The 26,421-nt window shown below is 38.5% G+C and overlaps 1 protein-coding gene and 1 long non-coding RNA gene across 3 annotated transcripts in view; both read left to right on the top strand.

The window, feature by feature from the left end:
* Positions 1 to 21,593, top strand: part of LOC146663506 (integrin alpha-M-like) — a 42,071-nt gene extending 20,478 nt beyond the window's left edge. Inside the window, exons 29-30 of one of the 2 annotated variants that reach the window (XM_085416254.1) lie at positions 20,625 to 20,735; positions 21,501 to 21,593. In XM_085416254.1, the coding sequence (XP_085272380.1) occupies positions 20,625 to 20,735; positions 21,501 to 21,593 (204 nt within the window). The remainder of the gene's footprint in view (positions 1 to 20,624; positions 20,736 to 21,500) is intronic. The other variant, XM_085416253.1, reaches the window with a different exon arrangement.
* LOC146663507 (uncharacterized) lies at positions 698 to 6,536 on the top strand. Its single transcript, XR_014913040.1, has 4 exons — positions 698 to 2,949; positions 3,061 to 3,109; positions 4,151 to 4,243; positions 5,186 to 6,536. It is a non-coding gene; the product is annotated as an uncharacterized LOC146663507 (long non-coding RNA).
* Positions 21,594 to 26,421: the final 4,828 nt, after the last annotated feature.

The raw sequence follows: 26,421 nt of genomic DNA, 5'->3' as shown, positions 1-26,421 counted from the left end.
GAATCAATAAATTCTTCTGTACTCTTATTATGATTTGGATTCAATAAGTCAATATTAAAGTCCCCACAAATGAACATTCTTTTCTGATTTATATTTGTAAATAAGTCCTCCATATTATCCTTAAATATCTCAATCTTAGATCCTGGTGTTCTATATATACAACTGACAATTAGGTTTTTCCTTTTTTCTATACTTATTTCCACTGATAAACATTCCATCACTCCATCAATAACAGTCGTCATTCTTCCCATTCTTTTGTACTTTAGGTTTTTATCAATGTAAAGTGCCACCCCACCTCCTTTCTTGTTGATCCTGTCTACATGAAGGAATTCATATCCATTTATTTTAAAGTCTTCTTCTTTTCCAGGAGTTATCCAGGTCTCCGATATGGCTATCACATCGAATGGCTGTTCAAACTGTGTTATGTAGTCTTTGATGGATTGAAAGTTTGCATATAAGCTTCGACTATTAAAGCGAACCATTGTTATACCCTGTTCTACCTTGAATTCCTTTTTAAGTTGCTCATTTGTATAATAATTGCATTCATTTGTCTTATTGTTAAAGAAATTACAATCAGGATCTATGTTGCTGTCATACATCAATGTCTTATTTTCAATATCTATATGAGTTGTTAGTTGAAAATTGTCAGACATCTGCGTTGGTTGAGCACTTGGACGGTCCCATCATATTTAGCACTGCTTTGCATTTATCAGTTATATTTTTCTAGTTCAGTCATCTCTTTGATGACTAGAACCTTAGCCTGCTCTGGTGTTCCATTTAACTTAATGAATATTTTACAGTCTGACGTCCAAGTTGACTGTATTTTCTTCTGTTTTCTTAATACTCTTGCTTGTCTTGCAATGTCTGCATTTTTTTTGATTAGGTGTTCATTTAAATAAACATTTGTACCTTTTAGCTTTCTTCCTTGCTTGAGCAGTTCTTTTTTCTGTTTTCTATTAACAAAACGAATGATAATGGCAGGTATTTGATTTTTTCTCGGAAGCGGATGGCATCCCTCAATATTTTTACTGTCCATTTCTATACCTTTGCTTTTAAAGAAGGCCATTACCTGCTCTTCCAAAGAGCGTAGCTCTTGCTCGGGTGGCTCCCCAATCTCTGATGCTGCTACCCGTGCGTATGTCTGATGCTTGGTTTCCAGTCCTGTCACTATCACATCATTTACTCTTGAATATTGTTCCAGATCTGACACCCGTCCTTCCAGCATAGCAATCTTCTTGTCCTTTTCCTCGCTCTGCCTTCTTAGTTCTTTAATATCATCCATTAAATTGAGTATCAGTTTTTGTTGTTTGGAAATTGTTGTTATTTCTTCAGACATAAAGTTTAGGGATTTCTTTATGTCCTCCAGTTCCTCCTCATTAACGTTGCTCCTCTTAGGCGGCATCTTAACGGCGTTAAGGCCCACTGGTTGCGAAGCACCCTTGAGGGTTGCCGAAACCCGGCCTGTCCTGGCAATTAACCTCACTGGTTAATTGCCTTCAACTCCTGGGTTTGCTTTTTTAGGTGGCATTTTGAAAATGATGAGATTGGTATTTCCTTGTGATGGCCCGTTGAAGTCACTGTTGATTTACTTGTTGGTGCCTTGCTAGAGGATCCTGGGCCTAGTGGCTGCTGGAGGATCCTGGGCCTGGTGGCTGCTGGAAGAGCCTGGGCCTGGTGGCTGCTGGAAGAGCCTGGGCCTAGTGGCTGCTGCAGGATCCTGGGCCTGGTGGCTGCTGGAGGATCCTGGGCCTGGTGGCTGCTGGAGGATCCTGGGCCTGGTGGCTGCTGGAAGAGCCTGGGCCTGGTGGCTGCTGCAGGATCCTGGGCCTGGTGGCTGCTGCAGGATCCTGGGCCTGGTGGCTGCTGGAAGAGCCTGGGCCTGGTGGCTGCTGCAGGATCCTGGGCCTGGTGGCTGCTGGAGGATCCTGGGCCTGGTGGCTGCTGGAGGATCCTGGGCCTGGGCTGGTTTTGTCACATCAGTCTGTGTCTCTGAGTTAACTTGTGTTTCTCCTACAGCTTCGTTTCTTAGTCAAACAAAGTTGTTCTGTCCATTAATTGTTTAACAATGTTTTTAATTCCAAATGTGTAAGTTGTCATTAGACAGCGGGAGTGGAGCAAATACAGTGAAAATCTGGTATTAGACGGTACCAATCGGTACCGTCTAATACCTGATTTCTAATCCGCTCTGGGTATATTTATACTATTATTAGCATTTCCACTTCATTGTTTTTCTTTTTTTTTTTTACCCGTTTTTGCAGTTAGTCTTATAGTGTTTTTAGCGGTTATTGATATGTTTAATTCAATATTTAACACGTTTGTAATTCACTTTCAAAGTAAATGAAGTTAGCTAAAGCTAGTATGGTTGTCTCATTGAACTTCTACCTAGCTCTGTTAGCATTCACTTTGGTTTTAAATGATGGTTATTGCAAGACATGGTCTTTGTTCACTTTTTTTTATTATCATTTGCATTTTTTCTTTCTTTCTTTCTCTCTCCTTTTATTTTAAGCATTTGGCCTCTCGCAGTAATGCAAGTTAAACTAGCATGCGCGAGTTGCTAAATATTAGCTGTGTCCAAATTCAGGGGCTGCATCCTTCGAATTGACTTGAACGCTAGTGCATGGGAAAAAGAGCATAAACACGAGGTCAGAGGAAAAGGCAATAGCGGATAGTTATGAAAATTGCCTGTCGGACCTTTACCGCAACTACCAGCATCTTTATTGCATAGTGTTAAACACTGCTATTACATTTGGCAACAGATTGGATATTTATCTGTGAATTTTATATTTCAAGAGGTATTTATATGTATTTGTATTTTTTTTATACATTTGCAACAAAGTAAAAAAAAATCCACTGTGGAATTTTTATAAAATAATTTTGTCTGTTTTCTTTACCATAGTAACACCACAAAGAAAGCTGACCCCTTTTTCTGATTGTTTGTGCCTCCTCATGGTAAGCCTTTTACCATCATATATTTTTTATGATAGTTTTATGATTTAATCAAAGTGAAAAAAAGGTGCCAATAAAACCATCCTTAAAACTGCTTTTCTTTTTTTCTTTCAGTGACTTATATGTGGCAGTGCAAGCGTTGTTCCATCAGGGAGAGTAGTAGGTACAAATTATTGAAACACTGTACAGGGCTTGCAAAATCGCTAGCCCGACGTCCCAGGGCTAGCGATTTTTCCAGTCGGGCTACCAAAATCTATCTCTGCCCTGCCCGTCGGGCTGTCATAGGAAGGAAAAATATATGTCAATGCTTTTGCATTCTTTCGGAAATGTAGCTGGGTAATTATGTCATTGGCATCGGTGAGCCACTGTCAATATGTGACATATTGAAATCGCGTTTGAATTCGCGCTTGTTTTTTGCTTTTACTTTGCAATCGCGCGAACTGTGTATAGAGAGCGACAGCACTGATTGGTGAGTGATGATAATTTGCGCACCAATTCCTCTGACATCGTCTTATTAATCGTTAGCTTACTATGCAAACATGACAAGTGAAATCTCCCGCAGCTTAAACATGTGAGAGGTTGATCGCGCAGAGAATCGCTGAGCGTTATGTGAGTGTGTGTGTAAAAGCAGCAGGATATATATTTTAGTTCTGCTGAGCCAAATAAGACAGGTCAGGGTGAAGAAGTGACAGCCAAAGAAAAGCTCACCACAAAACGGAAAAGTTATGACAAATCAGACTATAAGGCAAAAAGAAAGTGCAGCTTTATGGTTTCATGGACAAAAGAATTTCTGTGGCTGCAATATGACAAGCTAAATAACCAGGGCTGCACATAAGTGGTCCGCAGGTGCGTATTTGCTGTCAAAATAAAAAACGCGCACAAGATAAGAAGTTGCAACGCGTGTTTGCATACATAAGATTTTCTGGAGGAGGACATATTTGTTTAGAACTCTTAAATATGTCGAAGAAGAAAGCTCCTTTAAGCAATTACTTTGGTTTTCCTCCACCTCCAAACAAATGTCAGAAGGAGTCCAAACCACAAAAGAAGCGTGTATTTGGAGATGAAGTTGTCAATTTTGTTTCGGCTTAACAAGTGGTACATGCCAGGTTCTAACCTAAAGAATAATTATGCAAGTTAACTGATTACCCTAGCTTTAAGAAAAACAGACTGGTTTTGGCTCATATTATCTCCTCCTCCTCTCCAGCATGACAACATCCATACCAGACGAGCATGCATCTTGAAGTCTTTGTGCATCCACCTAAACGAAGACTATGAGAAGTTAATAAAGGAGTACTTGGTGAGTCATTGTGACAGCCTGTTGTCTGTAACATTCTCATACAAATTGTGACGTTGCCTCAAATGCAAATCATTAAAATTAAAATTTTGAGATTAGCAACAAGACACCTGGTATTGGGGAAAGGATGTCTTGAATACCAAACAGTATTAAGCGTTGCAATAAAGAATTTCTGGAATTTGGTATTGGAAGGAAAGAAATTTATGCCTACTTAAACTTGATACACAAACATACAATGCATTTAACATGCATCAAGACAATATTGCTTTTGAATCTGTACTTGGATTAAAACAAGTCCTGTTGTTTTTTCATTGCTATGGTCATCAGTATTTGTAAATAGAAATGTCTATGAACTTTGAGCTGTTTAGTACTAACACTTCTATACCTGTTTTATTTTAGCAGCTGAGTTAGCCTTTTCTCGAGTCCTGTCCCCCTAAGTTACTCTTGCTACGTCCGACAAACAAATGGTTTCCTCTGCGCACCAACGGGTACCCAAATGTGCAAGCAGACATGCTTCATAATGTTCGGTACATTTACCTGGGAGTGGGGCCATACACACTGTTTAATCCATTCACGTTGTTTTTGACTTTGTGAATGGAAAGAACACAACTCCTCCAGACACAATCTCTCGGCGTATCGGTGGGCACACCGCTTCTCCATCTTGCTTGAGGTTAATGTTTGTCAGACACAGTAACGGTTGCTATAATGTGTAATTGGACAATGGCCCTTTCGGGGGAGGGGCCGGTGAGAGGTCAATTATGCCACCTCTTTTGACATGAGAGGTGTATTTCATAATTTATGTATTGGAGTAATTACTAACAACTACTTTAGTGGTGTAATTTTCTGTTTATTACTTTGACTACTTGGATTTTATGAACAGCATAGAAACAGTTGTTTAAACAATCTCTTAAATTTTACTTTGTTGTCTTATACTTTTTCATGTAGGATACGGACAGTGAGGCAAAAAGCTGCATGGAGCAAACTGTGATGGGGGTGTACGTCATCCAGAAGGAGGGTGCTGAACCTGAAGATGACCCAGAGGACGTTGGTGTCCTGATTGAGCGTGTGGAGGCTAACACTGATTTGGGTAACATTGCACAAGCATGTGCTCTGTTGTTTGGACTCATATACTGTTTGAACCTGAGCTACCCACCAGAACTTAAATGCACCTTTGAAGTCCTCCAGAAGATACTTTTACATCTTGATGGACAAAAGCTGTCTTCAAAGGTACAGTTTCTGAAAAACAAGCTCATGGGGTGAGAGCACTTGAAAATGACTGATAGGTCTTGAATGGTTCATTGGTGCAATGGTGATTTCCAATATATAATGTTAATATTTGAGTTGTTTATATTTTTTTCTTTCATTTAAAATTTTTTTTTTTAAAGTTTTTGGATTCTCTCTGTTGGGCAATTCACCTTTTATACAGCACTGCAGATGATTTTTGTTTGTCCTTATATAGATGGCTCAAATGGATCAGAAGTACTGACAGAAGTACTATGTTGTGTTTATGTATCAAGGGCCTGTAAAGTTTAAGACCACTGCCACCTTTTAAGTTCACTGTATTATTGTGTCCATTTTGCTTGCTAGCATGTTTTAAAACACAGCAAAACTATATTGCTAGCTGTGGAGGACTGCAACCAAAATTAAAAAAATAAATACAGAAATATAAAAATTGGTCAAACTAATAATTATTTCAATGAGATACACCAAACAAATATAGATTTTCATCACCTATGGAATTTTTTGTTGTTGTTGTATTGCCCCCAAATTATTTCTAATTATTTTATTTTATTTTTCGAAATTCACACATTTCTATTTTGTCACATGTTTTAACTTGCCAAGTGGGAGATGTATTTTTATCTTTTAGTTTAATTTTTTAAAATGCAGTCGATATATTGAGCAAATTTTGCATCTGTTTTTAGTTGTGGAAGCTTTGGTTCCAACATATTACCTATGTAAATAAGTATTCTAACGTTTTACCTTTTGAAGTGGCATAATGCTTGCAGGTGTACAAAAATGGTAAGCTTTTATATTGTCCACTAAATCCAGTTAATAAAGATAATGTTATCATAATCTGATTGTGACTTTTTTTTGTAAAGTAGTGGGTTTCTAAATGTGTAACAAATGTAAACAAATCTAATTGAAATAATTTGGTTGAAATGAGTGAAATCATTGCCTTGATTAACAAAGTAGTTGTTGAAACAACAAGATTTAATTCTGTTTTCCTAAACTTTTTAAATTGTGTAGAATGAATTAAAACAAATTTCACTCTACATACTTAAATAAATCACTTCAAATCAATGTAAGTATAGTATGTTGATCCAACGTAATCTGATTACATTAAACCACCAAATGCTAAATGTGTTGGTTTGACATGATCGAAAAGGGCTTATTGTACTTGGTTAAATTGTGTGCAAAAAGGGTGCCATGATTAAATTGTGTTCATCCAACAACAGATTTTTTTGAGTGTACTTTTTCAGTGGAAAAGTAATTTAATTACAGTAACGCTGTCACGGTCCTGGGCCATGTTGGCCCAGTGTTCTTAGTTTTCTTGTATATTTGTATTTTGTTCCCTATTTAGGCCATGTTTCCTGAGTTGCCCTGTTGTGTTGTTCCCTAAGTGTTTTCCCTTCGTGGCTTTTACCCCCTGTGTGCCCCTCTGTGTATCTGTGAGCCCTCGTCTCTCCTTATGTTTATTCCATGTTTCCCCAGCCCGTTATGTCTGTGTTTTCCCCGTGCTCTCTCTCCTCCTGTCTGAACCTCTGTACTTCCTGTTTGACTCTGCCCGTCTCCCGTCAGTGTTATGTTCACCCCGCCCTGTCTCGTTATGGTTATCTGTGTCAGCTGTGTTCCCCGTGTGTTCCCACTTTCCTCGTTAACCCTCTGTGTATTTCTGTCTGCGTCTCCCTCTGTTCGGCGTCGCGTTCTCCCTCATGTTGTGTGTGTTCCTCCCTGTGTTTCTTGGCGAGCTTTGTATTTAGTTTCCCAGTTTAGTTTTGTATTTCCTACGTTCTGCCTCTCCAGCATTAAAGCTGTAAGTTTTGAGTTCATCCCTGTGTCTGTGAGTTTTGCATTTTGGGTCCTCCTCCTGCCTGCCACACAGCGATCCATGACAAACGCGTTACACCCAACACTGGATCGCGGCAGTTAGTTTTTCACAGACAACAGTTGAACTCATAGTTTGACTTCTGTTTAGCACACCAAGTAAATGTTTCAGTATTAGTATCAATATTATGACAAAGATGTTGATAACCATTTTCACCTACAAATGTAACCATTTTCTTGGTAAAGACTGAGGGCTATTTCTTTTTACAATAGCGGATTTATTTTACTTTCTTATATTAACCTTATTACAGATGCAATAAAATAAAGATAAAAATAAGATTATCTGACTAATAATGGATTGCATTTATATTGCACCTGGTGGAGGCAAGCTACACCACACTGTAAACCCAAATAAATTGACTGAACTTAAAACTTTTGTGGAAACTGATTACCTCAAAAGATTTAAGTACACAAACTCATCTCTTCTAAGTATGGGGGTACTCAAAATTTGTTTTTATTGTTGACCTAAAAATTTAAAATTATATTTTATATTTTATTAATTGAGCTTTACTCAAAGACTGTATACTTTAATTTCAATATTTTTGTGTTTCTTGTAGTTTATTATTTTGATGCAACACAATGCAATTATATTACAACCTAAACTCAAATTATATGATTATTAATTAAAAGATATTTATGTTTCAATGTGTTAGTGTAGACTACTAAAAAAGTACAGAAATTCAGTTACTTTACATTTTGTTTATTTAACATTTGTTCATGGAAATTTAAAAACATCACAAATGTTTTTATAAAACCCCTAACATGGACATCGGCACCATAAAGTGAGCTTCATAAATTCAGTGTAGAACATTTATCTTTTTATAAAATCGCAAAGGACGACATCAGTCCTAATTGCATCTTTCTCAAAATACACAAAAATGCAAAACAAAAAGTCAAATACTAATCACTTTTTTTTTTGAAAGAGAAATGAAAAACAATTTTTTAAAATGGGTACAAAGAAAGACGATCAGCTTCCAAATAACCAGAACAGGCAGTCAAGTATAGGAAAATTAGATAAACTGATGGAGTTAAATCCACCCAAAGCCTGTAGTAAACTTAAAGTGCTTTAAATAAAGTGCTTCAAACAAAGTGCTCAGTAACAGAGTGCATGTCCTAACAAACATTGCCTTATATTCCTTAAGAGCATGTAGGCAGGGGTTTTGGGGTTTGCTGTCATCAAGCCCCATGAAGATATTTTGGACAAAGGTAAATGTGTGAACGAGCATCCTGGGATAGTCTTAATGCAGAGCATAGATCAAGCCAAACAATACAGCAAATGCATCTGCAAATCTGGGAATATCACGCATCACCTAGTCGCCTTTCACCACAACAGCCATGCTTGAGGAAGTAAAATGGACTGGACTGGGAAGCGCTGTCGGTAACCAACCACTGTGAGAAGGACAACTGGAGTGTCAATGAGGGTCGACTCATCCAATGCGTCTGCCTGGAATAGACACAGTATCAATGGTAAATGGCCTGTATTTGTATAGCGCTTTACACTACATTCAGTCATCCACCCATTCACACACATTCACACACTGGTGATGGCAAGCTACATTTTAGCCACAGCCACCCTGGGGCGCACTGACAGAGGCGAGGCTGCCGGAGACTGGTGCCACCGGGCCCTCTGACCACCACCAGTAGGCAACGGGTGAAGTGTCTTGCCCAAGGACACAACGACCGAGACTGTCGGAGCCGGGGCTCGAACCGGTAACCTTCCGATTACAAGACAAACTGCCAACTCTTGAGCCACGATCGCCCCAATTAAATAAGTAAGGTTGGTTTGAGAGAATGTGACAAGCATGACCTGTAATCTAGCAAAACATTCAGCAGTGTAGTGGGTTACTTTGTAACAAGTTAGGGTACTCTACTTTTTTGAAAAATGTACATTAACGTGTTAGCTTCTTGCATTACATAATTTGTATGTTTGTTATTTTTCTAAAAAAAGTAATTTTTTATTTCATGACTTTATCTCAAAAAGAAACTAAATCTTGACTTCAGCCTGGTTTTGGGGCCACCTGCAGCGTAGCCATAATGCTGTGATACGCCTGTGCCCTGCTCCTGACCTGTGTGTGTTTGTGTGTGAGGGTTTTCTAAAGAGAGGGTATTTTGCTTGTACAATTTGGTAGCTGCTACGGTAATAAATTGTATTTTTAAAAAAAATCCATGGCATTTTATCTCACTGGCAGAATTTAAGTGATGCAAAAATACACTTACATTAAAGAATACTGGGTCCTCCTCCCGCAGGTATACAGGAAGGGCACGAAGCACTGCAGTGCGTTTCACGTTGATATCAGGCGCCTCCTAAAAAGGGAAAAGAAAAGTTCATTTAACAAAGTTTTCAGGTGTCATTCTTTGGGGAGAATACATGTTTATGAAACTGCATGACATCAGACTCTACTAAATTTTGGAGTCATTTCTTTTAAGACACAACCTTTCTGTCTCTTTTGACAAAGAGCCTGTTTCTTAATCATTTGACAAAAATCCTACACAGTATTTTAAAATGGTGTTCTCCAGATAGAGCTGTAATCTATATAGAAAATGGGGTTCAAAGCAAGGAAAAATTGAGTGTTTATCAATGAAACTTTTAATTTGTGTTAATTTTATCATTATCAATATATGAAATCTGCACCTTAACATTAAGTCCCACAGTTAAGGGACTTAATGAATGGTTTCTTCTAAAAAATAAAAATGTTTGAGTCATTTCACATCATATGAAAATATTAATTTTTAATACAAATTTGGCCCTACAAAAATGGAAACTCAGTAACCAAGATAATGGAGATTCTCTAAACACGAGCGAATATCACAGTAAAATTGTTGATTGGAATTTACACATTGGATGTATCCTCAGTGATTTGGTACAATTATACAACATTATTTTATAAGAACTGAACAACTGATGAAACAACTTACTTATGTGACCACATATGAAGTGTTATAACTTACCACAAAAGGTGAACTGTGCCACTGACCCTTGGTAGATCTGCACACGATAAAAAAAAAAAAATGCATTATAAATACTAACACAGCTATTAATAATTAAACTGGTGGGGTACATTTAAGATGTTAATGTCACAAAATAAACTGGTAGAAAGAAGTACAGGGAGTGCAGAATTATTAGGCAAATGAGTATTTTGTCCACATCATCCTCTTCATGCATGTTGTCTTACTCCAAGCTGTATAGGCTCGAAAGCCTACTACCAATTAAGCATATTAGGTGATGTGCATCTCTGTAATGAGAAGGGGTGTGGTCTAATGACATCAACACCCTATATCAGGTGTGCATAATTACTAGGCAACTTCCTTTCCTTTGGCAAAGTGGGTCAAAAGAAGGACTTGACAGGCTCAGAAAAGTCAAAAATAGTGAGATATCTTGCAGAGGGATGCAGCAGTCTCAAAATTGCAAAGCTTCTGAAGCGTGATCATCGAACAACCAAGCGTTTCATTCAAAATAGTCAACAGGGTCGCAAGAAGCGTGTGGAAAAACCAAGGCGCAAAATAACTGCCCATGAACTGAGAAAAGTCAAGCGTGCAGCTGCCAAGATGCCACTTGCCACCAGTTTGGCCATATTTCAGAGCTGCAACATCACTGGAGTGCCCAAAAGCACAAGGTGTGCAATACTCAGAGACATGGCCAAGGTAAGAAAGGCTGAAAGACGACCACCACTGAACAAGACACACAAGCTGAAACGTCAAGACTGGGCCAAGAAATATCTCAAGACTGATTTTTCTAAGGTTTTATGGACTGATGAAATGAGAGTGAGTCTTGATGGGCCAGATGGATGGGCCCGTGGCTGGATTGGTAAAGGGCAGAGAGCTCCAGTCCGACTCAGACGCCAGCAAGGTGGAGGTGGAGTACTGGTTTGGGCTGGTATCATCAAAGATGAGCTTGTGGGGCCTTTTCGGGTTGAGGATGGAGTCAAGCTCAACTCCCAGTCCTACTGCCAGTTTCTGGAAGACACCTTCTTCAAGCAGTGGTACAGGAAGAAGTCTGCATCCTTCAAGAAAACATGATTTTCATGCAGGACAATGCTCCATCACACGCGTCCAAGTACTCCACAGCGTGGCTGGCAAGAAAGGGTATAAGAGAAGAAAAACTAATGACATGGCCTCCTTGTTCACCTGATCTGAACCCCATTGAGAACCTGTGGTCCATCATCAAATGTGAGATTTACAAGGAGGGAAAACAGTACACCTCTCTGAACAGTGTCTGGGAGGCTGTAGTTGCTGCTGCACGCAATGTTGATGGTGAACAGATCAAAACACTGACAGAATCCATGGATGGCAGGCTTTTGACCTTGCAAAGAAAGGTGGCTATACTGGTCGCTGATTTGTTTTTGTTTTGTTTTTGAATGTCAGAAATGTATATTTGTGAATGTGGAGATGTTATATTGGTTTCACTGGTAAAAATAAATACTTGAAATGGGTATATATTTGTTTTTTGTTAAGTTGCCTAATAATTATGCACAGTAATAGTCACCTGCACACACAGATATCCCCCTAAAATAGCTAAAACTAAAAACAAACTAAAAACTACTTCCAAAAACATTCAGCTTTGATATTAATGAGTTTTTTGGGTTCATTGAGAACATGGTTGTTGTTCAATAATAACATTATTCCTCAAAAATACAACTTGCCTAATAATTCTGCACTCCCTGTACAAGGTAATGGTAATGGGGGGAGCCATGAAAATATATCTTTTCAACATGATTCAGTGTGACAAAGCAGGGGCATGATTTAAAAAACCAAAAAAAAAACCAAAAAAAAAAACCACAGGTCTTTTAACCTAAAAATGTTTTAATGGCCATGAAGAAAGGACTCTTCAATAGATCTTTCAACTCACCTGTGTTTACTGTCTCCAGCTGAAATTACTTGCAGTCTGAATTTCTTTTTCTTCGGTCTTTTTGTCTTCGGTCTTCAGCCTTGGAAGAAAAAATAAAAATACTGAAAACCTTATCAGCACACTAAATATACAACACCTTGCTATATTTCAATCTGGGTATTACTTTTAATTGTTTTAGATAGAAGTTGCCACTGCTAGCTAAGTCACTTTTGAACGATGCTAATGAGAAGAAAAACAAAAACCTGCCGAACAATGAGGCTGCTGTTGTAAAAACGCCAACTTTCTTGCATTGGCAAGGGGTCGTTAAAATATCACTAAGACCCTTTCTTTATGTGTGATTCTTAGTAAAACTGTGTTATAATTGGTTAAAACTGTAAAACAGTTTGAAAAAAAGAGCGCGAACAACAGCAAACAACTATTCACCACCTGGGTCTGTGCTTTTTAACACAACAGCGCATTCGAAAAGAAGTTATTGGCTGCAACATATTAATATACTTGCTTTTTTATGGAAAAAATAAACATAGCGAAGGTTCCGTTTTACTTACAAGTTTCTCCAAATGTGCTCTCCAGTCGCTCAAGAAGGGCAGCCATATTGAACAAATTTTCGGTCAATGTCGTTTAGGTTAGAGATTAAATGTCATGACGTAGTTGACGTACACATGGGGAGCTCGGAAAAAAAATTTTTTTTCACAAAAATCATAATTAAGAAAGCAGTATTTACTCTTAACTTCTAAGCCATGTACAATTATAACTGTTTGAATCGTTAACAGAAAAGAATTTTTTTTAAGTTGTTTCAACTTTGTGAGGAATTTCAATTGTTATATCCACAAACTTTATAAGTCAGGTAGACTGTTGGGGTTTACAGTGCAGTGCTTGTAATGAAAAGAAAGACTTTCTATTTACTTGTAACTGTCATGAATTGCTGTGCGGCAGGCAGGAGTTGGACCCAAAATGCAAGACTCAGACTCAGGGGATGAACTCAAAAATCACAGCTTTATTTGCTGGTAGGACAAACATACATACTAAACTGGGAAACAACAAACTAAGACCTCACAGAGAGACACAGGGAGATCCACACAGCATGAGGGACAACGCAACACTGACTCAGAGAAACACAGGGTTTAAATACACTGGGAAGTAACGAGGGGAATGAGACACAGAAGGAGAGCACAGCTGGGGGAAATAAGAACTGACGAGACAAGGAAGCGTAAACTGAACACATTCGCATAAGACACGGACCTTCAACGTAAAACAGGAAGTATGACACAGAGACGCGAACTAGACTAGGGGAGACACCAACTAAGAAACACATAGACATAAACCATATCGCAGAGGACTCTAAGAACCGAAAGACACAGAGGGGAACTCAAACATGCAGACACAGACTTACACAGAACAGAGGGGACACAGAGAAACATGAAGGGCAAGGGATCGAAACTAGAAACCATAGAATAACTCACACAAGTACAATAATACAAACATCACAAAGAACTAAAAACGCTGGGTCAGGAGACCCAGGACCGTGACAGTAACCTAGCAAAGAATTTCATACAGGCCGCCCACTCATCTCCTTGTATGTGTAAAAAAAATAACCCTTAGTGAAAAAAAGCATCGCGCCCGTATTCAAAAATTTAGCGTCCCAAATAATTTTATTCAAACACCCTGATGAGGTATTTTGGTTTTGTGAGTTTTTCTTCATTTTTTGAGCTACTTTTACAACAGGTTTTCTCATTAGCAGAAAAAGCTCAATAGACAGAAAAACAGAAACCCTAAAAGAAAACGGCCTTGTTTTACGCACACCAAGGAGGAGTCAACAACCCCTCTAATCAATATTAGTATTTCTATTGCTTGTAACCTAGCAAAGAATTTCATACAGGCTGGAAAAAAGCATCATATTCAGAACTCGGTCCTACTTAAACAATTAAAACAATTTCTCTCTCAGATGAGTTATTTTGGTTTTGTGAGGTAAAGAGTTTTTCTTCATTTTTTAGAAGTAATTTTACAACAGGTTTTCTCATTACCAGACAATGCTCAATAGACAGAAAATGGCCTTGTTTTACGCACACCGCGGGTCAATAAGATCTGTTCATCCCGGTCAATTACCTCCGAGAGCTTGGGATGCTTCAACTTCCTCCGTCAGGTACCAAAAGCGTATGAGAAAAACCCCAGAGAACTTATTATTTTTTTAAAAGAGAGAGAGAAAGAGAGAGTGAATCGATCAAACTTTTCTACAACATGTTATACCACTCCAGGTCGGGAGAGGCTATATAGCATGGACCGGTCGGATGACTACGCCAGATGGAAGCATGACCGGAAGCGTGGCAGGGACTTTCCCTTTGACCTTCATCCTGCTCCATGATCAACCCTTAAATGTTTCCTCAATATTGCTGTAATGTAACGACAAAGTTAGTTTTTTAAGATCAGACAGGGGTCCAGTCCTAAAACATTCCTTACACATTCCCACAGACTTGAGTTGTCACCGAATTTGCATCTGTGGCACAAATAAGCTTCAGGGACTGAAGTGTTTTTTAGAACCGACCTTTGGAGGCCTTTGACACTTGGACGTTGGCTTAATTTTTACCCAAAGAGAAATTTGACCCTTGGAAACTAATATCAGATAAACAAAAACAAAAACATGATACTGTTTAGGTGTGGTGAACAGTAACCACTTACCTCAACTTTGATGTTTTGTTTTCTCAGCCATTTTTTCTGCAAAGAAATAAACATGTTACAAGGCCAGATATGGACAGTTTCGACACAACGCACATTGCAGAGTAGGGGTGGGTTTTGATAATCAATTTATCGATTAAAATCAATTCTGACTTGGATAACGTGATATCCATTCATTAAAATTCTGAATCAATTTTTTTATATTAATTTATCTTGCCCGAAATGCCAGAATCTCAGGTTAAACCTCACAAAATTTCAACAACCACCAAACAGCTAAAACGGTAAATGAGAGAAGGTACACAGATTCTGCACAAAGAGGTAAACACAAAGCGCGACCCGCCGACAGATCAGAATCAGTGAGTTGTCGCCTTTCTCACCTGACGGCACCGTGTCCGTGCTGTCGGGTGAGAAACGACGGCACCGTCAGCTGATTCCGATGTTTCGGCGGGTCGGCGCTTTGTGTTCACCTCCTTTTTGCGCTGATTCTAAAGCTGTTAGTTTTATCTCTCTCCAAACAATATTGACCGAACCAGCAACAAAAGAAGATCCAAACTACGCTTCACAAAAACATTGTCATGAATTCACTCTTACTTCTGCTGTTTTGCTTCCACCACAATAAAATCACACTTCATGCACAGCTCTCGCTCTCTCTGTGTATACTTCAAGAACAGTTTCCCGTCTAAAAATCTGTTTTCTGCATTATTCGCTTGCTTGTTACGCACAAGTCTACCGTTGTTTACAGCAACCTTTTTTGCGCCACGGACTGGTTTATGGCCGACAATATTTTCATGGACCGGCCTTTAAGGTGTCGCGGATAAATACAACAAAATAAAACTAGTACCGGTACCGAAAAAAAGAAAATTTATTCATAACACGAAAAGACCAAGGAAAACCGAGTAAACAATAAAAACGATAACAAAATAACGCTGAAAACCGATAAAAACCCTGAAAAATATACATTTCACGCCTGAGCCTCAACTCTCGTGGCCCGGTACCAAACGACTCACGGACCAGTACCGGTCCGAGGCCCGGGGGTTGGGGACCGCTGGTTTACAGCGCTGTCAGCCGCTGTTTTTTTTTCCTTTTACTTACTTCCGGAAAGAAAGCCTATTTTCTGCTGTTCAATAGGCTTCTGAACAAATGTAAACTTAAAGTAAAGAGCGGTGATAAACTTCCTGACTTAGCGGTGGGTTCAAAGGGCACAATTGTCCTATTGAGGTAAGTCCAACATTGTCCAGTCATGCACTGTTTTTGTCTATGGCAATTCTACAATTTAAAAAAAAATGCAACCTTAGTGAAAGCTTTGGTCATGATGAACACCACACGTTTTTATATGACATAACATCAAGTTGATCATAAATTATGGAATAATTCATGATAAGAGGTTTCAAGTTTTTTTTAAATAAATACATATACAGAGAAAAAGGGTATTTATCAAATTATATTACCCATAGTTTATTTGTTAAAATTCTTGCTGACCATTAGAAAAATATTTTTTTCTGGTTAATTTACCACTTGATTTAAAATGCTCTTCTCATTACAGAAGCAATAAATGTAGTTGGTTAAACACCTCGAATAACAGCCTGGGTTTGGTTCAGATCTCAAAATGAAATGTGAAATGCATAACAGTAGCCTTATTCTAACAAATAATTTCCATTGAGAAATGGAAATGCATTTAATACCCCAAATGCTGGAGATTTCATAACACACTGTATAATTTAGCACTGCTAACATGATGGACTAGTTATCAAATCAAATCAAATCACTTTTATTGTCACATCACATGTGCAGGTACACTGGTACAGTACATGTGAGTGAAATTCTTGTGTGCGAGCTTCACAAGCAACAGAGGTGTGCAAAGTACAATAACACAAGCAAAATATTGTCACGGCTGCCGAGGCGAGCCGCGTGGAATAAATGAGGATCCAATCGCAGGCAGTCGTAGAGAAGTGAAGGTGATTTATTGAACACAAAAAGAATGTGGACAAACAGCAAATGGGGCTCGAACTAAACTAAACTGGGAAACAACTAAACTACAGAGCACAAACCTGAATGAAAACGAGCAGAGGAGGATGACGATGAACAGCAGGGGGAAGACACGGTGGATACACAGACTGACACTGAGTAATACAGACGAACCGGCAACAGGCAGGAAAACACACAGGGCTTAAATACACACACCAGTAATCAGGGGATGAGAGACAAGAGGGCAACACAGCTGGGAGGAATCTGGGCTGACGGGACAGGGGAAACGTAAACTGATCACACTCGCATACGACACGGACCTTCACAATAAAACAGGAAACTCAGACACATGGAACCAGACAAGACATTGAACTAAACAGACAGATTCACAAACAGATGGGGTGACACCATAGACAGACAGATACAGACGCAGACTCAGAGGCAGACCGAATATAACACAGAACCTAAACAATCATCTAGAAAATGATAACAAACTAAAAGCGCTGGGTCACCGACCCAGGACCATGACAAATATAAGAATGGCTAAATCTGAGAATTATATGAATAAATATATGCACAATATAAGAGTGTATGCATATTACTGAATGTGTATAGTAAATATTAGGGGTGAAACAATACGATATTGAACCGTTCGATACAGTGCTTTCGGTTCGGTACGCATATGTATCGAACAATACAAAATTTTTAATTTATTTTATCAACTTTTCTTCTGACGATGCTGTCTGTGTTGAGCGCTCAGTGGATCTGCGCTCGACAGTGCAGCCTAGGTGGAGTAATCGAACGCAGATTCACTGAGTGCAAGGCAAGCTAGCGAGACAGAAGTTAAGCTTGCAACATGGCAAATTGAACCTCCCCCACCCTAATTCAGATATGGCGTTTGGAACCATTTTGGTATTCTTGTGACGTATGACCCTGAAGGTAAGCGCGTCATGGACAAAAGTAAAATGGTGCGTTGGATGTGTCACCCAATGCTCAGTTACATTGGTGGGAACTAGTGCGTTACCGCAGTTTGCTCGTTAACGTGTTGGCCGTCCAGCCCCACGCACAGGGTGATCCGCGGTTGCTCATTAATGGAGATTTGCCGTGTTGTCAGCAGGAAACAACAAGAACAGTCTGGATCAGTCATTGTTGACTTAAGAAAGAAAAAGTGTTCAACTGTAAAATTCCTTATTGAGGTAAAACCCAATAACAGCAACAGAAAAAAATAATACAACCAGTAAAGTTCAATTTCCATTTAGTTTTTAAGAGTCCTACTACAAACCTAACATTGCTTTCTTCTCGCAGGCCTGTCCAGAAGATGCTCTCAATGCACTGTCCAATGAGGTTAAATTCATGCTTGATGGTTTGCCCTCAAACACAAATCTTAGGCCAAGTCTTGCCCCGCAGGCTCAAACAACAACCATTTATCCTATAAGTAACCTTATTAACTGAAGTAAAGAGATGGCTTTAGTTTGATCTTACTTACTTTGTCCTTGGGTAAGACACTTCACCCGTTGCCTACTGGTGGTGGTCAGAGGGCCCGGTGGCGCCAGTGTCCGGCAGCCTCACCTCTGTCAGTGCGCCCCAGGGTGGCTGTGGCTACAATGTAGCTTGCCATCACCAGTGTGTGAATGTGTGTGTGAATGGGTGGATGACTGGTTGTGTAAAGCGCTTTGGGGTCCTTAGGGACTAGTAAAGCGCTATACAAATACAGGCCATTTTATTCTTACCGTGCGATTGACCAATACCTTTTGGAGAGGAAAAACCATAGTTAGAAAAAGTGTCAGTGGCTTTATCTATATTGTGCTATTTAGTCTGAAAATAATATAAAAACCTTTTACATCATGCTTTCTTTCACAGTTGGAGTTTGAGATCAACTGTGGCACTGACAACAAATGTGTTGACAAGCTGAAAGTAGATTTTGGCTTCACCAGGTGAGGCACAGTTACAAAATTAGAGCTGTTATGTCAAAGAGTACAATAAAATTGACTACAGTGTGCACAGTTTATTAGTCTATATTATCTTGTCTTTCAAATTTCAATTCCTGAAGATAAATAAACCTTGACGTGAACAGAAAAAGAAAAAACTAGCTTTTCTTAGAACATGTTGTTAGTGGCATGTTTTATTTACTTCTCACTTAAATTTAAATAATACACCATCACTAATAGTAAAACTGATGAAACATTCAGTTGTTCTTTGGATTTTGTGCTAATAAGCAAATTGGCACATTAACTTAGTAAATTCCTATAATAAAAATGCCACCCCACATAACATAACCATTGTTACCATTCTAGTAATGAGCTCAAAGCTATACTACACTATATTACTGTGAGATCACTTAGTAGTAAGTTAAATGGTAGTAGTCTTGCTTTGTTACGCACTTTATTCTCGCCCTTCTTCATATGCTGACAGATCCTCAGAGGTTAAAGTGGGCATTGATGAGCTTTTGAATGTCACAGTCACAGTGGAGAACAGCGGGGAAAACTCCTACAACAGCCGTGTTATTCTCACGTACCCAGCTGGACTCTTATACAGGAAGTTCACCATTCAACAGGTAAGGTATCAGGATCAAGTCTGTATCAGTTCATCATTGATCTGCCGCTCTCCCAGTGCATCCAGCAGTCATTTTATTTTATAATAAAGGGAAGAATTGAGTGCAGCCCCTTGGACAGTGAAGATGGTTTATCACGAGGAAGGACAGACTGCACTATTAACAAGCCAATTTTCAAGAGCAAAACTAAGGTTTGCTTCTTTATCTCATTGGTACAGAACATCTTTTATCATTTTTGGTCTATAATTTTTTTTTATAGTTTAAAGACAAAGAGGACAAATTCTCATATCTCTCAATTAAGGCTTCCTACATTGTCACCTATGGGATTGACACCACCAATCAACTTGAGAGGAAGATCTTTGTCCCTGAAAATGCCACGAGGTACTCTTCCTTTAGTCCAGGTATTGCTCGTTTATGCCATAGCCCTACATAAACAATAAAACTAATTTCAAAAATAATAATATTTATATAATGTTTTGAATATGTCTGTTTAGCTCCCTCAGCTACAACAATTTCACATTTGGAACAAATAATTTGCAGAAACCAGTCCAACAATCAATCAAGGTAAAATTGAACTTCCATCTGTATCTTTAAAAGTTCATTGTGTGATTTAGACGTAACTGTAATGCTTGGTTGCTCTTTTCTTTATCTGTTTAGGTTACAAATGATATCAGGGCACTTCATTTTACTGTCATGATCAGGCTTCCAGTGAAGACATTTGGGTGGATTTGAGCAGCCTACAGGTAAAATATATTTCTGAAGATTTACTTCAAAAATGTCTAAGGATGGATGTATGTGTTAAATTAGGAGCAATGAAACTTCAGAAATCTGTATTTCAGATTTCAGACTGTCAAAGTGAAAATGATGAAGCACCAAGTGTCAAAGATTTTGTTCCAAAGATACAAAAGGATAAAGTGGTGGTAAGTATGCTTCTGCACTTTAGCTACTTATCTGTTTAAACTGAACCATGTTATAGATTCTTAAAGTAACATTAAAGTGGATGAGAAACTTGTTTCATTCAGTTCTTAAATCACCCACAGGACTGCTCTGTAGCCATGTGCAGAGTGTTCAAGTGCAGCACATTTATGGGAAGACTGCAGAGTAGGACATACGAAATCTAGCACTGCTACCTTTCAACAGGGTCTAAAAACAATCCTCCTGTTCGCAAGGTGATTACACATTACTTTGTCTTTTTTGGGTCATAAAGAGCTTGAATGTCATCCACATTCTGCTTCCTCATCTTTCAGATTGAGGCAGAAGTAGAAATGTATCCTGAGCCAGATTCTACAAAGGTGATCATTGGAGGATCCCTGGGAGGGCTGGCTTTTCTCGCTTTACTCACTGCTGGCCTGTATAAGGTAAACCTTTTAATGAATTCCACAGTTTTAAAACTTTTTTTATAGAACATGTCCAGTGAAGAAATAGTTTAAAAGTCATTACATTCACTCATGTCACTTATTTTCAGTAATGTTTGTTACAACAATTGTCACGGCTGATGGAAGGTATGGACTCAAGCGCGGAGCTCTGGGTTGAAGCAGACAGTGCGTTTATTTACAGTGCGTGAAAGATAGTCCTTAAACATCAATATCTCCAATAATTGTCCTTTTTTTCTCAGTTCCCAGAAGTGGTGAAGGTGAGTTTTCCCGTGAGGTCTGTGTGCGCTCCTTCCGTGTGAGCTCCTCCTCCCGAAAACACCAGTGAATCCTTTACTCCACTCCTCCGTCCCGTACTTCTCCAATCTGAAAGTCGAGCAAACACAACAATGGATGAGAAGGCTTGCCTGGCCACGCGGGTGACAAGATCACGCGCACACTTAGCTACCGAGCTCCGAGTACAATCCAGCGTCGACTGCCGTCTGGACACATCGTTAAATACCTCCGTCTAGTGAGGGAAGATTAGCGGCAGCTGGAGCCGAAGATTACACTTCCGGGTCAGAGGTCGGCCTTTCTCACTCTCTCGGAGACGCCGTTCCTCGGCAGCCAGACCCGCAGAGTAGGGAGGGAGAGAGAAAGAGAGGAGGGCATACACACATCACAAACAAACAAGCAGGTCGTCCGGGAAGACCGTCCGACCGTGACAACAATTGGTAAATTTTTGTATTTTTTTTTTTTTTGCACTCCTAGGCTGGGTTTTTCAAGAGTAAATACAAACAGATGATAAATGAAAATCCAGAAGATGATCCAGGGACTGATGCCCGTGCAGCCCCAGCAGAATAATAAAGATCATATTTGTAGTTGTAGTTGTGTTTGTGGGAACCGTTTGTGAAAGCAGCAACTTGGTGCTTTTCACTGATATTAGCGTCACTACGGTAAACCCAGACAAGATGCCACATGCAAATCTTGGCAAAGACAGACAGTAAACAGCACGGGGGAAAAAAGCAAAACAGTGACAAGAACCCAAATACCCAATAAAATGTTTGTTTTCTGTACATCTATATGTCTCTAGAGCTCCATCACACTCACTCACTTTCTCTGCTCTCAACCATCCTTTGTCTTTACTTACCGAATACTGCAGGAGCATCCAACTCCAGGCCTCGAGGGCGGGTTTTAAATGTGTCCTTGATCCAACACGGCTGATTCAAATGGCTAAATTACCTCCTCAACATGTCCTGAAGTTCTCCAGAGGCTTGGTAATGAACTAATCATGTGATTCAGGTGTGTTGACCCAGGGTGGGATCTAAAACCTGCAGGACACCGACCCTGGAGGCCTGGACTTGCCCACCCCCTTGAATACTGTAATTACCCTAACTCACAGAAAAACACTGCTTTCAGGAAGCGTTAGAATTCTTTCAATTGAGCAAATGATTCAAGAGTTATGGGAGTTACAGATGTTAAAAAAAACAAAAACAAAAAAAAAAACATTGCAAAACACCTGCCCGACGCCAGTGACAGGTTAGGCTTTATAGGGTTAAACAAATTGTATCTGAAATCACTCTCTCCCTTACAATCAAGATAAATTTCACATTGTACCTTCCAAATATATTGGTGACTTTGTCTTTGCAAAGTTATATTATATTTCAAAAGTTGTCTTACACTTTCTCTGCAATTCCAGCAAACATTGTACTTTTTTTATTTCATAGTGAAAATAATTTTCATGTACCTTAACTAAATAGATGTGTTTAAAAGCACCTAGCTGGCTTAAAAAACAAAACTTGTTTAATGTGACTTGCTAAATTCAAGAATAAATCACAAGATATAGATTTTTTAAGCTTTCTGCTTTTAATTTGCATTTTAAAAATCCTTTTATTATTTGCAATATGTGAATAGAATATTCATAAGCATAAGCATACAGTCCCTTGCAAGTGCTGATATTAGGTTTTTCTTCAGTTTAACTTTAGTATGAACAATTTTTTGAATAATATGAATGGAGGTTTATGAAGAATGTTGACAGCTGTCAGTTTTACATTTCAGTCCAATAACTACATCAAACCAATCACAAACAATAACCAAGAAGAGTATGTTATTACCCAAAAGTCACTGAGCTGTATTTTCCACAGAAATGCTCTTTCTTTTCTTTCTTTCTTTCTTTTTTTTTATTTTACAAAGGATTTAGCTCTGTGTGTGGAATATTGCAATACCTGGAATTTGTTAGCAACATGTATAACAAGTAGGTAAATTAGCTTGGTTCTTTTTTTTTTTTTTTTTTTTTTTGTGTCCCGTTTGGATCTTTAGCCATCAGAATTGTTGTCTTAAGGCCAAGAAAGATGCCAAGCGGATTTATTTTACCAAGTGGATCATCATGGCCTTGCCATATTGGTCCATTTGATTGACCTTTATTATAATTATGAATTTATTTTATTTTCAGTTGCTACAAACGGGACAGACATGACTGGGGGATAGGACAGGGAGAAAGAATGAAAGAAAGAGAGGGAGAGAAAGAGAGAAATTAGCTTGGTTCTATTGAAACAGAGCATAACCTTTGGCTCACCAAGTCAAACTGCACATTGCATGCCTTTCATTTTCCCTCTGATGTTGATTAAATATGATTTTTGTCCTTTGAATGTATTGTATTGTATATTGTGTACAATGGTCCCACAAGATTGGAATTCGGTGAACTGAAATACTAATAATATCTAAAAGCATCTATTTTAAAAGCATCTTTATATATTAAAACAAAAAATCAACTATTTTTTTTTTTTGTAAAATGTTGTGTATAGTAGAAAAGTTGCAAGCTTATCCCTCTCAGTCTTTAGTACTTTCTTTAAATAGTCGATAAATATATGCTGTTTCTAGCTCCAAGACCATGAAGAAGGCAAGCATAGCCCCTCATAAGTATGCTTAAATTCTGGTGACTCTGGAGGTATAGAGTAAGTATTCGATTGCAGCAGCTATTCTATAGTTTTTCAAGTTTTGTGAGAACAAAGGACTGTCCTAATGCTCTCTTGTATGTCACAGACATTTGTGTTTTGTGAGTGTATAACATTCTCACTGCGTACTTGTCAGTGAATCCTTGGATATAAGTAGGAAGTATTTAAGTAAGTATGACACCTCAATTATGTCTCAGACTGTGTATCAAATCAAAAGTGACTGAACATGGGCCTTTAGATGGATGTCTCAGAGTCAGGTAAAGTCAGTATGTCAGTACTGACACGCACACTGAAAATAAATATTGATTCATCCAGCAAGGACAAGTATAAGGTAGTCCCTGAAGTGGAAATTACCTTGGCACACTGATGATTCCAAGTATGTGTCTCTTTGTTCTGTATTCCATCCACTGATGAGAGGCTTTTTAATTTCCAGACTGTTCATCCATAAACCAATGGATGCACGGTCTTCATTTCAGTTTTATTTATTTATCATGAATTCAAAACAACAGTTGCCTCAAGCACATGATACTGTAAGGTAAGGACCCCACAGTAATACAGAAAAAACCACAACAATTAGATCACCCCCTATGAGCAAGCATTTTTGTAAGACTGGGAAATGGAAGAACTGCTTTATTCTATATAGTTTTAGCATATCAGTTACTTTCATCCACATTTGGTGGACAAAAAAGGGGGGAGGAGAAAATTAAATACAGTTGAAAACAAAATCATTACCCCCACCCCCTATGAATTTTAATGGTTTTGTTAAAAATTTCCCAATTGCTTTCATAAGGGATTTTAAATATAGCATTCCCCATCATAATTTATTATTAGGACCCTGAAAAACTGACATTTTTATTCAGTCAAAACTGCTGATGTGCAATGATGTGCTTTGTAATGCTCAAATCTTATAAAATCAAGTTAAGACTAGGAGTCATCTTCCAATTTACACACACACACACACACACAGTTATGGTATGCATTGCCACTTGAGAGAATATCATACCCAAAATTAACAAAATTAGTTTAGACTTGAGAAAAAGAATGTTGATGATAAAGCAACATATCTAATATAGGCCTATTTGACCAACTCATGCTGCATGCATAATAAAGAATAAGCAAATTATCAGATTTTCTGACTTACAGGAACTGGATGAGAGTGCAAAGGAAGTCAGGCAAAATTACCCTTTTTATTTTTAGGCTTCTTGTAAGGAGGTTGCTTTAAAGGATCATCTGCTGATTTCATCAAACAAGCATGAAATGAAAACCATGCAAATTCTTTTATATGCATACTATAAACTGGAAATTGATTCTCTATAATCATATTTCTTATGTACAACTGAAAGGGACAAAAATTGAGTATCATCTGAGTAAAATCGTCTATCAATTTATTTTCACTACAGTCAACAAGAACTGAAGTTATTTGGTTAGTTATTTTTTTATTATTATTATTTATGATTGAAAATAACTTCATATGGGAGCAAAAAAAACTCTCCGGAATACTTGCTGTAAGTGCTATTAGTGTTTATTTTTTTAAAAAAGGACTGGATTCCCCCCCACACACACACACACACACACACACACACACAAACCTGTCAATACTCTCAGCCTACATAGGACTTCCTCTGATTGTATATGTGTAAATGTATGGGATCAGTCTATCACTGTTAATGAGGTACATACCACTTGGACTGGCAGTGCTATTACTGAAAATACAGTCACTTGAGCCAGCTGTCTAGTTAATCTCAAATTCCCTTTTGTCTAAAACATTTTCAAAAAGTAGTTGTAAAACGGCTAACTGATCTTCTGCAGGGGAGTGGTTTATTTGCTTTATTCAATTGATGGAAGTACAGAAATACAGTACAAGCAGCTCCATGATCTTCAGCTTCCAGGCTCTGCACCTCCCAGTTTGGATTTGTAAGACAGACACTCTCTCTACTTTTAAGACTAGGCATAACACTTTATTTTTTGATCCAACATAGTTTTAGAGATAAATTCAATTCTTTATTTATTTGTCACATGTAGTTATAGCTGGTACAACATACAGTGAAATGTTTTTCCTGGCTAAAAAAGTACTCCCCCCGACTGTGCAGACATGCTAAAAAGGATTTTACATAAACTAAAAAAAAGGGGGGGGGGGGGGTGGAGAAACAAAAGTTAAAAAGTAAAAAATAATATACAGTGGGGCAAAAAAGTATTTAGTCAGCCACCGATTGTTCAAGTTCCCCCACTTAAAATGATGACAGAGGTCAGTAATTTGCACCAGAGGTACACTTCAACTGTGAGAGACAGAATGTGAAAAAAAAATCCATGAATTCACATGGTAGGATTTGTAAAGAATTTATTCGTAAATTAGGGTGGAAAATAAGTATTTGGTCACCTCAAGCAAAGAAAATCTCTGGCTCTCACAGACCTGTAACGTCTTCTGTAAGAAGCTTTTCTGTCCCCCACTCGTTACCTGTATGAATGGCACCTGTTTGAACTCATCATCTGTATAAAAGACACCTGTCCACAGCCTCAAACAGTCAGACTCCAAACTCCGCCATGGCCAAGACCAAAGAGCTTTCGAAGGACACCAGGAAAAGTATTGTAGACCTGCACCAGACTGGGAAGAGTGAATCTACAATAGGCAAGCAGCTTGGTGTGAAAAAATCAACTGTGGGAGCAATCACCAGAAAATGGAAGACATACAAGACCACTGATAATCTCCCTCGATCTGGGGCTCCACGCAAGATCTCATC

The sequence above is a fragment of the Rhamphochromis longiceps genome, linkage group LG8 (genome assembly GCF_057381845.1).
Source record: "Rhamphochromis longiceps isolate RC_006_pf linkage group LG8, R_longiceps_female_GT1.1, whole genome shotgun sequence".
Classification (NCBI taxonomy): domain Eukaryota; kingdom Metazoa; phylum Chordata; class Actinopteri; order Cichliformes; family Cichlidae; genus Rhamphochromis; species Rhamphochromis longiceps.
Note: the sequence above shows the minus strand (reverse complement) of the source record. Positions and strands in the feature narration are given on the sequence as shown.